The 15,025-nt window shown below is 46.8% G+C and overlaps 1 protein-coding gene across 1 annotated transcript in view; it reads left to right on the top strand.

Annotated features, from left to right (window-relative positions):
* LOC138492142 (trichohyalin-like) overlaps positions 1–15,025 on the top strand; it is a 782,601-nt gene that overhangs the window by 377,701 nt on the left and 389,875 nt on the right. The window contains exon 16 of the mRNA XM_069619133.1: positions 4,104–4,166. Within this exon, the coding sequence (XP_069475234.1) occupies positions 4,104–4,166 (63 nt within the window). The remainder of the gene's footprint in view (positions 1–4,103; positions 4,167–15,025) is intronic.

Here is a 15,025-nt window from a genome sequence, read left to right as displayed (position 1 = left end):
ACCAGCTAACGAGCGGGCCACGCTCTGGCAAGGCAGTTAATGGCACTTGACATGATAAAGAAAGAACCAACGTATTGTCGAACACCACTGAGGGCCCCAGAACATGATACAGGTGGAGAGGAGCAATAGCCACTTCGAAAAGTGCCAGATGTCGACCCGAGTGGTGGAAACAAAGAAGCTCCTCCTGCCAGGCTCCTTTTCATGCTGCAGAGCCTCAACTGCAGAGGGAGGCTTCTTCTTTCACAAGTCGGGGGGCGGCTAAAAAACAGAATCAGCAAAGTAACCCATGAGGAAGCTTGCCAGCCCACAGGATGGCTAAAGGATGCCTCTGAAGGCTTCCAGGGTGCGGATCTTCAAGCAGGGCGCAAGACAGGATGTTCACACCTGTCTGAGGGTCAAAGCATTGATGAAGGCCCTGCTGGAGACTGTTTACTAAGTCAGTGCTGGTTGGCTGCAACAATGAGTTCTGGGTCTTCAGCGAGATGCTGCTTGCTATAGGTGTCCAACGAATATCTGTTGAATGGCTGCAAAAGTCCTCCATTTATTCACAATTAATGTGTAGTCTCCCCGTAGCCCACAAGTGGTATGGATCTGCACCATTCAAATTGGCAGGGGCTGTCCAATCATGGACAGCCTCGCCACAACATCTGCCCAGCAACAGACACACTTTGGCATGGATGTGGACTAAGGGCAGACAGTCCCAACCCCACATAAGGCCACAAACATACACCAATGCTTTGATCGGGCAAGCTGAAACTTTCCCCAGGAAAGGGTTTACCATACATGGGAATATATGGGAAATCTGGCCCTGGCTTGACATGACAGGAAGATGGCCAAAATACAAGCTTGAGTTCTCCTGCAGTGATAGCCACATGGACTGATGAGGGCCCCCAAAACAGATGAGCTTAGAAAGGCAAGTGAAGTAAAAGGGCTTCACTTGCCTTCAAAAGTCAGGACTAGAACAAAACAGCACAACGTTGGGGGGGGGATAGATGTCTATGCAGGGAAAGCAGTAAGAAGAACATCTTTCCGAACACATGCCAATAAGAAGACCAAAAGTGGAAGTCTGTCTGAGAATGGATGCTTCACTAGAGTGAGAAGGAGCACACATAGAATAACTTCAAAACAGAGGCATCTGGTCGGCAGAAAAGGAAATAACATTTTGGAGTTTAGCAGTAAGGCTCACACTGAAAGCATTCAGATTTCAGGTCATGAACAAGGATGTACTGGTGCAAACAGGCAGCACCACAACAATGCTCTGCAGAAACGAGCAGAGCGGTACAAGGTCCCTCAAGTTGTCAAGGGAGGCACAGGAACTGTGTACGTAGGCTGCCAAGCATCAAGTCTCAATTTTGGCAGAACATCTCTGTGGGTTAAAAATTCTCTGGAAGATCAGCTGAGTGGAATACGATCGTAGGTTCACGATTGGGATTTGTATCAGTCAACAACTGACTTTCTGTTTTGCCATTGTGGAATGACAGAAATTGATCATTTCATCAGGAGACACTACATGACCCTCATGGTATAGATAGATGAGGCACTGCCCGCTGGGCATGCCTCTTTTTAAGAAAGCACAAAACTTTACAAACAAGTTGAAATAATATATTTGCCAATTGCCAGCACCACTTTAGAGATTTATAGTTATTTACTTACTCTCTAGGTGTTTCGGAACACATGATTGACAGCGCCCGAATAAAAGCCCTTAAGCTGTCCTGTCCAGCCGGACCGACAGAACTGGGATTGTAAAACAAGAGGATACCTTTATGATAGACCCTCTTTCCATTGACCCTGAATGACTAAGGCAAAGGTTGTTCGACACTGGACTCAACATACACCTCTGTCTTTTCTATCTACCCCGTACCTGATTTTTCTATCCATCTGTAGGTGGGGTCCTCAAAAATCACCTAAACAGGAGCTGAAAAAACTTTACAACAGCACACCAAATAGTGTTTACCCTGGCCCTGAAGAAAGTGGTAGATGCAGAATACACCACTGAAACCTCTAGGCCACACTCGGCCTGTGAAAAAGGAATCCACCAGCAACCTGGACAATAGGTCGAAGATTAGCCCCTTTCTTTGATGAATAGAAAGGGATGGAATTATACTCCGTTAGAATTGAACAGAGCACTGAAGGTTACTGAACTCTGTGTCAGTGTGTGGTGGGTATACTGAGAGAGCTCAGTTCGCTGTTACTGGCACTCTGTACCTGAGATCCAAAGATTGGTAGCATTTTATAGACCTCTTAGATATCTGCTTGACATAGAAGACTAATGACATTTGAAATTACTTCACTTGTCAAACAGTTGACACATGTCATAACGTATGTTACATGTGTTTTTTAACTGAAGAAAAACTGTACTAGATAAGTGTTAGGGCAAGCTACTTTGACTATCCCCTCACCCTAGATAAGCGGCCCATCAGCGCTACCTAGGGGTAGGAAGAACACAAGGGTTTAGCTTAGTATGTTGGAGGGCAAGATAGGCAGGATCCACATATATTTTGTATATTTGTAAACAACCAAGATTGCATTACCTGAGATTTAATGTGTGACAAGAGACACTACATGAGACATATTTTCCACTCTGTTTCCTCAGAAGAGTTCAGTTATTGTGCGAACATTTATTTATGTGTTTCCCCCACTTCCGTTTGCAACACTGGGAGTCCAAAACCTTAAGAGGGAGAAGTCCACTATGATACTGACCCCCCAATGTAGGCTTACCAGCTCTGGTATTCTAGTTTAAAGAAAATTGGTGGCATAGCCAGGTGCAGACATGATGTGAAAATGAATCCTTTCCCAAATCCCAGTTGCGCGATGGATTCAGGCAATTGGGTGTACAGCATTGACTAATGTAGGACCATTGATGAAATTCTCCAAAGGCTCTGTCGTATCAAAAATTTCATAGGGTGTAGCTTGTAGGATATCCAATCATTGCGATTGATGGAAATATTTTGCTGCACAACACAGCTTGCCAGCTTTGCCTCAGCCATTCCATGACATATTGGTAATTTTAGAGAAACATACACCTTGTATCCTCTTGATTCTGAATTTTCTTTCTGTCTTGCTATCATATCCAGCTCTCTAATTTTAATGTGCCCTCGTGTTGGGATCATGGCCGGGATAGCACCAAGAACCCCAAGATGTCCATTTTCCCATAGGTTGCATGATTTGGATTGGTGGAAAAGCAAGAACCTTTCAGTGGTTAGCTTTAATGTAGAATTTGGAGTTGTCTATGACTGCCGACCCCTAAGAGAGTAGATGGGGATGCCACAGTGGGGTTTTCTCAAATCTAAAACCTCTGGCCATTTCTCCATTCGATGCTCTGAAAGGTGTTTTGTGTCTCTGTCAACTGGGAATAGGGTTTACACTGCTGACAGTCATCTGTTAGCCACATACCTTTTGTCTATCCAGAACACAAGCAGACAAGCTGAGCAGAATCCTATGCTCCTTGTATGGTTGCACGTTCATTGTTTACTTTTGTAGGCTCCCAGAAACAGATTGTTATGCTGCAGGGGCACTTGCAGTTTCAAGAATACTTCCTTTATGCCTTTCCCCATAGTACTCAGCTCCAGGGTAGTCTTCCAGTTATCAAGACGCAGAAGTGTCGGATGATTCTGATGGCGCCTAAATAGCTAAACAGAATGTGGTTCTCAAATATATGACCCCTACGCTTCATTTTATACATAGCAGAGGATATAGCTAGAACTCAAAGAGAAAACCAAGTTCCTTCGATTGTGCCTATGTTGCGACAACAGTTCATACTAAGACCATTATGTGAAACTTGTGTTTCTAACGACCCTTCTTTGGTTTTGTCTACAGTTACCATTGATAGGAGGAAATAAATTACAATATTTTGCATTAAAAGGAGAAGACCCAGTGTTGCATATTCATAGGTTCCTCTGTGTAAGTGATGAGCGTAAAGATACCCTGGATAGTGAACAGGCCTACATTGACTCATAAGAAATATCATGTGGATAAACATCCTGTCAAATTAATAACTGCAATGCTTCCAAGGGAGTCACAGGCATTATTTTAGGCGCTTTCATATTTACCGAGATGCTTTTGATACAAAGTCATTTATACTGATTTATGTTTTCTCCATATAGGAACTCCAACTGGCAGAACTAAGAAAAGATCTGCAGTGCTCCAAACAGCAAGAGCTCCAAAAGGTAATTTTCATTGTTGTCCTAAAAAATGTAGTGACATATGGATACTCTGCTCCTTTTCGAAATCACTCAAAAAACACCCTACATTTTGCATCGCTGTAAGTAAGGGCATAGAAAGTCATTTTAAAATGGCTTGCGTCCTCCAACGTATCCCTCATCTTATGATATGTTTGTTTCCAGCTCAAGCTGCTTCGGCAAATGTTTCTTCTTGGCAGAGGCCGCTGTGCGTCGACATGGTCAACCCGATGTCACTTGAGGGCTTTCATCTTGGTTGGTGTTATCATCGAGTATATATACCACACGCAGCACCCGTTGGCTTACATTACATTTTACTGCGAATGAGATAGCTTTGAGAATTACAGTGTTCTTCAGTTTTCACAAGAAAACATTTCGATATGGTCTTGTCTTCGACAACTGTTACTCCGAAGACCAGCTTTAAAAAGTGCCTAAAATGCAGCGCCAAAATGTCCAGCACGGACCTGCATAAATGTTGCATTTTGTGTCTGGGCATCGAGCATGAAACCTCTGACTGTCGATCCTGTCAGTCAATGACAGGTAAGGCCTTAAAAGAGCGTAAAGCTACATTGTCAGTGGGCAGGATTACCCCAAAATCCCCTTCTACTCCATTGAAATTTGGGTCATCTCATGAGTAGAGAGATTAATCTCCTCATAAAAGAAATAAAAAAACTATCCTATCTTTGACACAGACTTTTTTTATTTGTTTTACTGACTGACTTGGATTGTATTATTTTATTTTACTCTGATGGCTGAGACTACTTCCATTATAGAATTAGGGCCAGCTAGGGAGTCAGACTTAATAAAGGTTTTGAAACATGTACCTTTTGTGTCTGTGTCCTTACTTGTGAAACCATGCCTGCCTCACAGTCAGGACTTTATACCCATGTAACCCTATGGATAACGGGGAGAGGGGTCAAATGAACAGTTATGTTAACTTGCCCCCTGACACAGATTTCGCCAGAGATCACTGTTGAGGTTTCAGATTCTGTTGGGAACACAATCTTCTGTGCTTGGTCTGGTCGAAGGAGGCCCAGTGGTTATGGTGCAGAGGTCATTTTTAGACACATGATTTAGTTTTGGTCAGTTACAGGACTCAGTTCCAGGCACTTTCCAACTAAACACTCTACGAGGAAAAGATGAAGACTTCTGAAGAGCAGGCAATCTCAGGACACCTCCGGGAAGTGAAGAAGATGGATTGCAACAGGAGCCACCACGGTCAGGCAGCGACCATTGATCTTCGATGGACGAACAAAGGAGCAGCCACTGCACAGCTTCTGTTGATGCAAGAAGGCTGAAAATGCAGGAACAGATGTCTTGTAGTACACGCTGAAAATCCTCAAAGTTCCAATGATGCACTCGGAACAGCGACGGCTGCAGTGAGGTAGCCCAGGAAAGATCTGCTCAGTCCACCGGTTGGCCAAGGGACACATCAGCAGGCTCAGAAGGCATGGATCCTCCAGCAGAGGGCAGGTCTGGTTGTTCCCACCGACAAGGGTCTTCTTGAGATCAGGCAGAGTAGCTACGGCTTAACCGGGACTTCACAGGAGTTGGTGCTGGTCAGCTGCAGGTGTCGTCCTCGGCCCTGCAGTGCTTGCCTTTCTTCATAGGGGTCTTGGCTCCAATGATGATCTGTCGAATGGCTGCAAGAGTCCTACTTTTATCCTAGTTTTACTGGAAGCTCGCCCATGTCCACCAATGGCAAGGATCTGCACCGTTTGAACTGGTAGTGGCTATCCTGCCAAGGTAGAGGCCTTGGAGCACATGTTTTGCCACCCCTGTTGTACCCAGCAAAGCCCCCTGGTGCTAAATTGCGGTGAATTGGATTTTGTCCATTTAACTCGTTGAGAGGGGTGTTGCCTCTGTTCTTCCGAGATTGTAGTCTTGCAACCTTGGACGCTTGGACCCTTTAGGTCATGACTGAGGGTTACCAGGTCCCTTTTATTCATCACCCACCCTCCGGTCTTTCCTCACCCTTAGACCCACCTCTGTTGGAGGACGTCTGTCAGCTTCTGAGAAAGTTTGTCATTAAGTTGGTTTCTCATTCTGAATGAGTGCAGGGTTGGTACTCCCTTTACTTGCTGGTTCCTAAGAAAGACTGGGCCCTGCGCCTCACCATGGATCTGAGGTAGGGGTCAAGTCCTAAAAATTAAAGTGGGGGGACTCATCAACAAACGTAATGGGATGTGATGTGCCAGAAATTAGCATATCAAGGTGAAATATGCGCCTTTCATTAAAGTGGCTTTGCATAACCACCCAATATGCACAGGACGAATGGACTTTGCCTTTCATAAAATCAACACACACAAAACCAAGACAGGATATTTTCTTCTAATGGTGTTTTTGAAAATGTGTGCATGTTTTAAACTCCAAGAACCAATGCAAATGTTTTCCTTGGGACTTGCTGTACCGAAATGGGATATTTCACCTTTAGCTATTTACTATTTTTCATCCGCTTATATAGTGCAGTGGTGAAGTGTCCGGCCTACAAACCTGATGACTGCGGTTTGATCCCCAAGGTCTGCTTTAATTCATACATTCAAAGAGGACATCCAATGTAATGTTTCTCTTTTAGCTGGGGGGGACTGAGTCGACCCATTGAATAAATTGGGGGGACTCCGTCCCCCCGCGTGTACCCTCGACTTGAGCCCTGATCTGAAGCCCCTCTACCTGTGCGTAGACAAGTTCAAGAAAGTTACCCTGGCCCAACTTCTCCAGGCCCTTGAGTTGCAGGGCTGGTTGGTATCGCTTGATCTCCAGGATGTCTAATTTGATGTGCCGATCCACTGCAGAACCAGAAAGTGTCAGCGGTTCGTAGTTGGTGATGCCCACTACAAGTGCAGAATCCTGTCAGTTTTCAACTCCTTGGCACCCAGGATATTCACCTGGCAGTGGTTTGCAGCTCATCTCAGGGAGAGGATTCATGCAATCTCCTACCTGAAGGCTCGGCTCATTCGGGTCTGCACTCTGGACCAGGTGTCAGATCATGTGTACCACACATCATGGTCTTTGGCATGGTTTGGGCTTCTCCCTCAACTTCAAGAAGTCCCACGTTCCGCCTTCCCAGTCTATTGGCGTGGTCATTGACACACACCTGTGCAAGGATTCCCTCCCAAGGGTCGGGTGGCGAACATCCTTCAGATGGTGCATGTTTCCCATTCACGGAGGCTTGTCACAGCCTCCGTTGTCTGCATCATCTAGGCCTCATTGCCTCCTGCATCCTGCATCCTGGTGGCGCTGGAGGACCGGTTGCGCATTAACTCACTTCAGTGTCTACTTTGATGTCTGTGGTCTCCATTTCAGGGCACAATGTTCGACCATTTGCAGGCCTCAGAGAATGTGTCTCGAGATCTTGTGTGGTGATACTGAGTCCTGGCTGCCACCTCTACTCTGGAGAGGGGGTCCCTCTCTTGGGCATCTGTCAAGCGGCATGTGGGCTTTACTGCACCTGTTTGCCAAACATTGTCTGGATTCGCTGGCAGGGCAGGGCAGGACACTCGCTTTGACTGAGCGGTCCTCTGGAGTTTTACTGGTGTAGGTGGTGTTTTTATGCTCTCCTTCCTCCTCCAGATTTACGGACTGCTATTGGAGTCTTTTCATTGCTTAAATCTCTTTCATAAACATTCTGATGGATTAGTCTTTCCTGCCACAGATTCCTCATTGCCCACCCAACCTGCCTCTTGGTGGATAGCGTGTAATCCTCATCTGTTCTGCAATCCCTCAGCCGCAATCCCTCAGCTGATGAGTGCCTGAGCAAAAGGCGGAACTGAGATCATGGAGTGTGACTGCTCTACATATTCTGGCCCAAACATCATTTCCAGCATAGGGGCGTGCAGTAGCACCAGGTGGAGCAGAGGCAGAGCCATGCGGCACCGCCTGGTGGCAAAAAAGTTCCCTAAAACAGATGGCACTGGAGATATAATATGAAAGATAACAAATATGTTGGTCAAAATACTAATGCATCAGAAAGAACATTACCAAGAGGTAAATAATGTTTTCTTTTTGTGAAGTACTGCCACTCTTTCGACTTTGACTAGCGCTCAGCCTGGGCTCAGATGGGCACAATCGTGCTGGTGGTGGTGCTGGTAATTTTCAGGATGGCACATAGTAGTTAATTAGGAAAGTTTCATCCAGGCCTAGTGAAGAGGTGCCATGAAATATTCCCTTTACAGGAAATTCTAGAGTACTTATATTTATGATTTATCCTAATTCAGCCCATGTTGGACTATCTAACAAGCTCATACGCTATGTATGATTTGAATGCTTTAATGGCAATGAAGATACTGTGAGAGGGTCTTTGTGAGGTGTTGCCATGTATTCCCCAGACTGACAATACCATTTAATTTGCACATACACGCATTACAGTGAAAGGGGTATCCAGTGATTTTATTGGATTTCTTTTTTGTGTGGTGTTATTGGCCACAATGTCATTATTATGACAACAGCTGGCCACTTTTCATGACTTCAACTAGAAAGTCTTTCATTAAATGAATGCTACATCTGTTGTCCTTCTTGTGAGACAAAACTGATGCTGGATCCCCTTGTCCATCTGAGGTAGGGCACCCACTGAATTCTATCATACCAAGCATCCTTTAATGAAAAGTCTTGGCTCAATTAGTAATATCATCCACACTACCCCCTGAGGTTTTCAGGTAAGCTGTTATGCTAGGCAGATAACCATAGGTGTCCCAGTCAGGGGCAGTATTTTGGGGGTTGACCGAGGAGTCAGAGAAGCCATAAACTGTGGAGTCACTGGGAGCCCTCCTAGCCACACACATCATCTACCAATATGCCGGCAACACGCAGCTAAACCTCAAGATCGAATCTATCAAGGACATCCATAGGCCCAAAACCTGCCTCTCGCTGATCCAGTCTTGGATGTCCCGTGCATGATTAAAGCTCAACACCCCAAGACCGAATTCCTACTCCTCACCAACAACACCAAACACCCAGACATAAGACCTGGCTATCAACCATGAAATCTGAGGGCTTCACACCTGACCTCACCTGCTGCGCCAAGTCCCTCAGCTTCCCCATTGACAAACACCTCTCCTTCAAGACACACATAGCTAAGAAAACAGACAGCTTGGTATTAGCACTCCCTCCAGCGAAAAGTCAAGACCTTCCTCACTCTGGACAGATTTAGATCCACTGTTCAAGCACTGGTCCTGGATGGGGCAATGCACTCTTCGAAGGCCTCCTGTCATCCTTCCGTGTGCCCCTGAGAAGTGTGCTACACAAGGCTGCATGCCTCATCAAGGGTCTATGCAGATATGATCACATCACCCCGGCCCTCATCGACCTTCACTGGCTCCCACTGCACGCACAAATCACCTTCAAGTCTTCCTGCATCATCTATAAGACAGTCACCCTCAAGTCACCCAGCTACCTCGCAGAGAAACTCAGCATCCCTGGCAAACATCGCACCCTACCTCTCTCTATCCGCTCCATCCCCACCTATACTTCCTTCCGCATCTCCTTGAAATCACTCCTACTTTTTCACTCTCACCTTTCTCTCTCTCCCTCTTTACCCCATCTTAGTTCTCTTTACCTTCCCCCTTCCCTCCTAAGTCTTTCTTTCATCCTACTGTCTCACTTTTCTCTGTACTCTCTTCCTCTTCTTTCCTCCCCCACTCCCTTCTCTTCTTCATCCTAGTATGTAAATTGTCCTACTTACTGTTTTAATGGTTTGATTCATACATATTGTTATTTGCTTCTCCTGTTTTATGTTCAATGTATTCTGTTATACTGTAAAGCGCTTTGGATTAAAACCCTATATAAATAAAATAAATACAAATACAAGAAGCCAGGACACGTGCATACTTGAAATCTGCTTCTTTAAAAAGGGAAAGTACCAGAATACCAGCCTTCTCAGCCCACGCCCCATGAACCTCTTCCTTCCCCGTTGGCATCAGACTCGCCCCACGCTCCTGCAATTCAGAAAATAACTCAAGACCCATCTCTTCAAGGAGTATCTCCTCCACAGCACCTAGGCCATCTGTTTGCTCCTTGCACCAACTGACTCGCTAGATGCCACCCGGCCCTCTCCTCCCTGCCACTGGTACAGCTGTACCCCTCCTCTGTGCCCCTCTGTATCCTACCACCTCTCCCCCACTGTATATCTGCTCTGTTGTTAACACTGAAAAGCACTTTTTTATGCTTCTGTAATGCTGTACACCTCTGTAAAGCACTCCGTTGCTTCTCGAAGCTAGTTCCAAGCTCAATAAATATCACAATAATAATTAATTAAACTGGATGGGGTTTCACGAGAGGAGGGCAACCACAGGCACCAGCAGCAGAGGTGGTGAAACCCAAAGAACGAACCTTGAGTAGGATGTAAACCTAGATGTGGTTGTAAGAGTTGTAGTCATAGAGGAGTTGACTTCTGATGAGTTCGCTAAAGAGCGCTTGATTGTGAATGATGTCAGCAATTTTTGAAATTAAGAAAAAAAAGCTGTCTTGGCCCAATGATTGGCGGTAGGCAGACCAGCGGAAGTGCTGGGCTGATGGAACCAAGAGAGGACCTCTTGTGGCTGAGGATCCTGTTTTTGTGTAGTAAAAATAGATATGACAGGTCATTCACACTGATGGAGATGAAATCTAGTCTGGCGGCGTCATTGGCTGCCACTAATGGAGTACCCCCTTAAGCGGGGAAACTTAATCTCCAGATGGGAGCCTGAAGCTCTGAATCTCTACTCTCCATGAGAGGCTGGCTGGTTAAAGAAGTACTGGATGCTGTCATATTAGCCCTTCAAATGGCAGCCTCATTGGGGCACTGAATGGAGGCAGTCATTTTGTGGACCACTCTGACATGTGCCTATTTGTCAGAGAGTGGACTCTAGTGCTGGGGAGATACACTTGACAGGACTAAGTTGATCCTCTGGCTGTAGATCTGTCGTTGTGGTAACTCGGGTTGGAACCTGGTGAAAGTTTGAACCTTTGGGTCAAAAGGCCCTGGTATGGTTAAACCGTTGTCAAACCTTAGAGCATGAAGTCAATTCCAGCCTGCGCCAGGAACTAGACCTGGCGTTAAAATGGATTTCTAGAATCTGGTCTGATGGACAGATTTTAGGAGTCCACCCTAGTTGTAGTGAACAAGGAACCTCGGAGAGGTTAGCCAAAACCCAATCAAGATAGCAATGGAGGGCATACAAGGCTATTCTCAGGGGAGTGTGAGTGGGGCCAGGGTTCCACAATGAGGCCAAACAGTGAAGCACACTATTACATTTATACAGGTGAGTACAAAAATACTATATCTATTCTAGAGCCAGTAAACACACTACAACATTAAATAAACCAGTGATAATATCGCACAACACTCAATAATAAACATAGGTTCTAATATGCATTCATGGTCTTAAATTAATACAATAAGGTAAGTAAGTGATACAGTAAGATGGAACCAAGTCACATGAAATATGTCCTATCTTCAGAAGTCCAGTCCCTATGAAGAATGGGTCTAATCCCTATGATGAGTGTGCCCTAAAATCACAATGCTTCGCCCCAGAATGCATCTAATGCAGGTAAAGTAATTGTGTTGGTAAATGTTCAAAAGAAGAGATGCAACAAAGTTACTGCTAAGTAAAGATGTGTTCTTATCTTTCAGGTAAAGCTGCTTGGGTAGCTGCTTGGGTGTGACAGGCAAAACACAGTGTAATGGAAGGATACAAAGAGACTTGTTCTCAATGTTATCCTATGGAGGAAAGGGGTGACAAATGCTTTGCGTTTACTTAGCCCCAGAACTCTGATTTTCCCAGAGGCCTGGATGGGTCGACTGGGAGGGAGGGTAGCTGGAGGTTGCCTTTCCCACCGTTGGTTCCAGTGAGAGGTGCCCAGGAGCTGCAGGTGTAAGGATTCTTCCGTTCGGGTCCAGGAGCAGAGTGCAACCCATGGCAATCGAGAAATGCTGAAAGCACTGTTGCAGACCTCTTAGGACACTTCACAAGACGGTGGAAGGTGAGTTCCAGCAATGGCCACTGAATGCAAGTGACAGCAGGCGTACTTCCAGTTGCGGATTAAGAAGACTTTCCAGAGCATTATCCCTTGAAATGTGGAGGATGAAATCCAGCAGGAAGGTGACCTACACCACAAGTTGGTGACCACAGACGTTTCGACTGCAAACACGGAACGGTTCTAGCGAGGTAACCCACTGGACCAGGGACGATTCCGAAAGGCTCAGGATGGCTTGATCCTCAAACACGTTGTGACTGGCTGGTCTCACAAGTCCAGGGGTTGTAGCACTGCACAGGGCCTTCACAGGTCAGTTAGTCCAACAGGCCTTCAATGGGTTAGGCACAGGAAAGAATGCTGGGCTTCTTCAGGAGTCTTCTTTGGATCTTCAACGCTGATATGAAGAAATGGCTGCAGGAATCCTGTTCTTATCCAGAATCGAGCCTGGAAGCAAGTCCGAGCCCACCAATGATAAAAATGTGCACCATTCAAACAGCCAGGAGCGGTCCTTTTTTGCTGGTGCCAACGAGGTGAGCTGTACCCCTCCTGGGTCCATTTTTATCTATATCGTGTGCCTGGTGGAGCCCCCCAGCCCTTGAGGGCCACCTTGCTGCACCCGACCCCTTGGTTCGTTGTTCCCCCTTCTACACCCGCCTCCCGACCCGCCCTTGATCCTCCCTGATTGGCTGATTGTTCCTCTTACTGACCCCCCACCCCCAGGGCAGCCCTCTGCCCGGCAGCCCCTGCATCCAAGGGCCCCTAGGCCAAGGGCGGCTCCTACTGAGGTGGCTCCACCCAATGTCTGCATGTGTCAGCAGGGGAAGCAAGTTGCCAGCCGTCAATCAGGCTCTGACCCCTTTGCTACCTTGCATACGATACCCCTGTCCACATAGCAGACTCTTAAGATTTAGGGGTGTTTTTTCTTGGTGTGTTAAAGCTTAAATTGCGTTGTGAAGTATTCTAAAATTGCATTGTGAACCCTAGGCCCCCCCGCCCCCCATTACAGGACTGCCAGACTTAGGTGTGTTTTTCTTGGTGCATTCAAACTTAAATTGCATTGTGAAGTATTCTAAAATTGCATTGTGAAACCTAGGCCTCCCCCCCCCTTACAGGACTGCCAGACTTGGGTGTGTTTTTCTTGGTGCGTTCAAACTTAAATTGCATTGTGAAGTATTCTAAAATTGCATTGTGAAACCTAGGCCTTTCCCCCCCTTACAGGACAGTCAGACCTAGGTGTGCTTCTCCAGTATCTAAATATCACCGTAATAGGATTGCCTTCCGTGGTCGACCTCTTAGCTAAGCATTCACCTAGCAACTGTCCACCATTGTCTGAGTGCCTGTCGCACTGTCCAATTTTGTACTTGTCTTGTCTCTGTCTCGTCCGCTTGCACCCTGCCCTCTGTCCTCCCACAGTGTCCTCTCCTACCCCTCCCACTCCCTTCCTCTTCTCTCCCCTCCTTTCCTATGGTTCTCTCTGTCTCTCCTATCTTTTATAACTGCTTTTCTATTGACTATCTTGCTCTCCTCACTACATCTGGTAGGAAGAGGTTTAAAAAGGATATCCTGGTCTCCAAACCAGGCTTCCCTATCGCTGACACCTATACCAGTGCTGCCTCCAGGCAAACCTTTACCAACATCCTCTTTGTCGTTCCCTCTTCAGAACTATGGACTCTTCATATGGTCTCTGTGCTTTCTCCTTTCTCTTCCTCTCCCATCAATGGTGGCACCTGGTGGGAGGCCCGCCTGTCCTCCTTTGACTCCTCTAAGGTCATCATTAATGTTTACTTGAATGGTACCATCTTGGTCCAAGGCCCTCCGGCCAATCTTCTTCTCTTTGATAGACGCCTCCCGCGCCTCATCAATTTCCTTCCTTCTCCTGTTGTCCCCTCTCTTCCCTCCACATCTTCCTCGCCCTCCCTGGCTGTCTCCTCGTTGGCTGCCTTGCCCTCTCCTCCTTCCTCTTCTATACCTCTGCAGGGCATACCTCTGATTTATACCCCTCCCCGTAAGACTTTCAAGGACAGCAACCTTCTCCATATTGCCACTCTTAACTCTTGATCAGCTCTCAAACATTCCTCTGACATCAGCCGCCTCTTGGAGGAACTTGACTTCGATGTACTCTGTCTCACCGAGACTTGCTTCACGGCCGGCTCTGTCACAAGCTTTGACACCTTCCTCCCTGACGGCTACAAGATCCTCTCCGCCCCCAGGTCCAACCGCTCCGGAGGGGGTGTAGCCCTGATCTTCCCGGAGTGGATTCCTGCCTCTGTCATTTCTACGCAGGCATACTCCTCTTTTGAATGCCTTATCTACAGGCTCTCGCTCTCTCTCTCTCTCTCCTAGCCATTCCCTTACTGTGGCTAATATCTATCAGCCACCTGGTCAGATCTCCTCCTTCCTCTCCGAATGGGCGGACCTCTCTTCCCTCCTGGTCTCAACCACTCAACTCGTCCTTCTTGGAGACTTTAACATCCACCTGGATGCTCCCTGTACTCCCTCTGGACTCTTGTGACCTCTGCGTCTCTCTCTCTCTCTCTCTCTCTCTCTCTCTCTCTCTCTCTCTCTCTCTCTCTCTCTCTCTGTCTCTGTCTCTGTCTCTGTCTCTGTCTCTCTCTCACACACCTTCTGGCCCGACTCACTCTGCAGGGCACACTCTGGATGTTCTGATCTCCTCCGACCTTCCCCATTCTATCCCTCTCACCACTCCTCTATCCTGGAGTGATCACTTTCTCCTTTCTTCCCATCTCACCCTCTCTTCCACCCAGGCTAAGTCAATTCCAGCACTGCCACCTACCTTCTTGGGTATCCGAACCATGAAGCGTGTGTCAGTTGAAACTTTCACTGCCACTTTCTCACCCCCCCTCCTGCTTTGGCTGACTCACACCCTCACACTGCCC

The sequence above is a fragment of the Ambystoma mexicanum genome, chromosome 10 (genome assembly GCF_040938575.1).
Source record: "Ambystoma mexicanum isolate Mex_15411 chromosome 10, UKY_AmexF1_1, whole genome shotgun sequence".
Lineage (NCBI taxonomy): Eukaryota > Metazoa > Chordata > Amphibia > Caudata > Ambystomatidae > Ambystoma > Ambystoma mexicanum.
The sequence above is the reverse complement of the archived record's forward strand: the minus strand, read 5'-3'. Positions and strand labels throughout refer to the sequence as shown.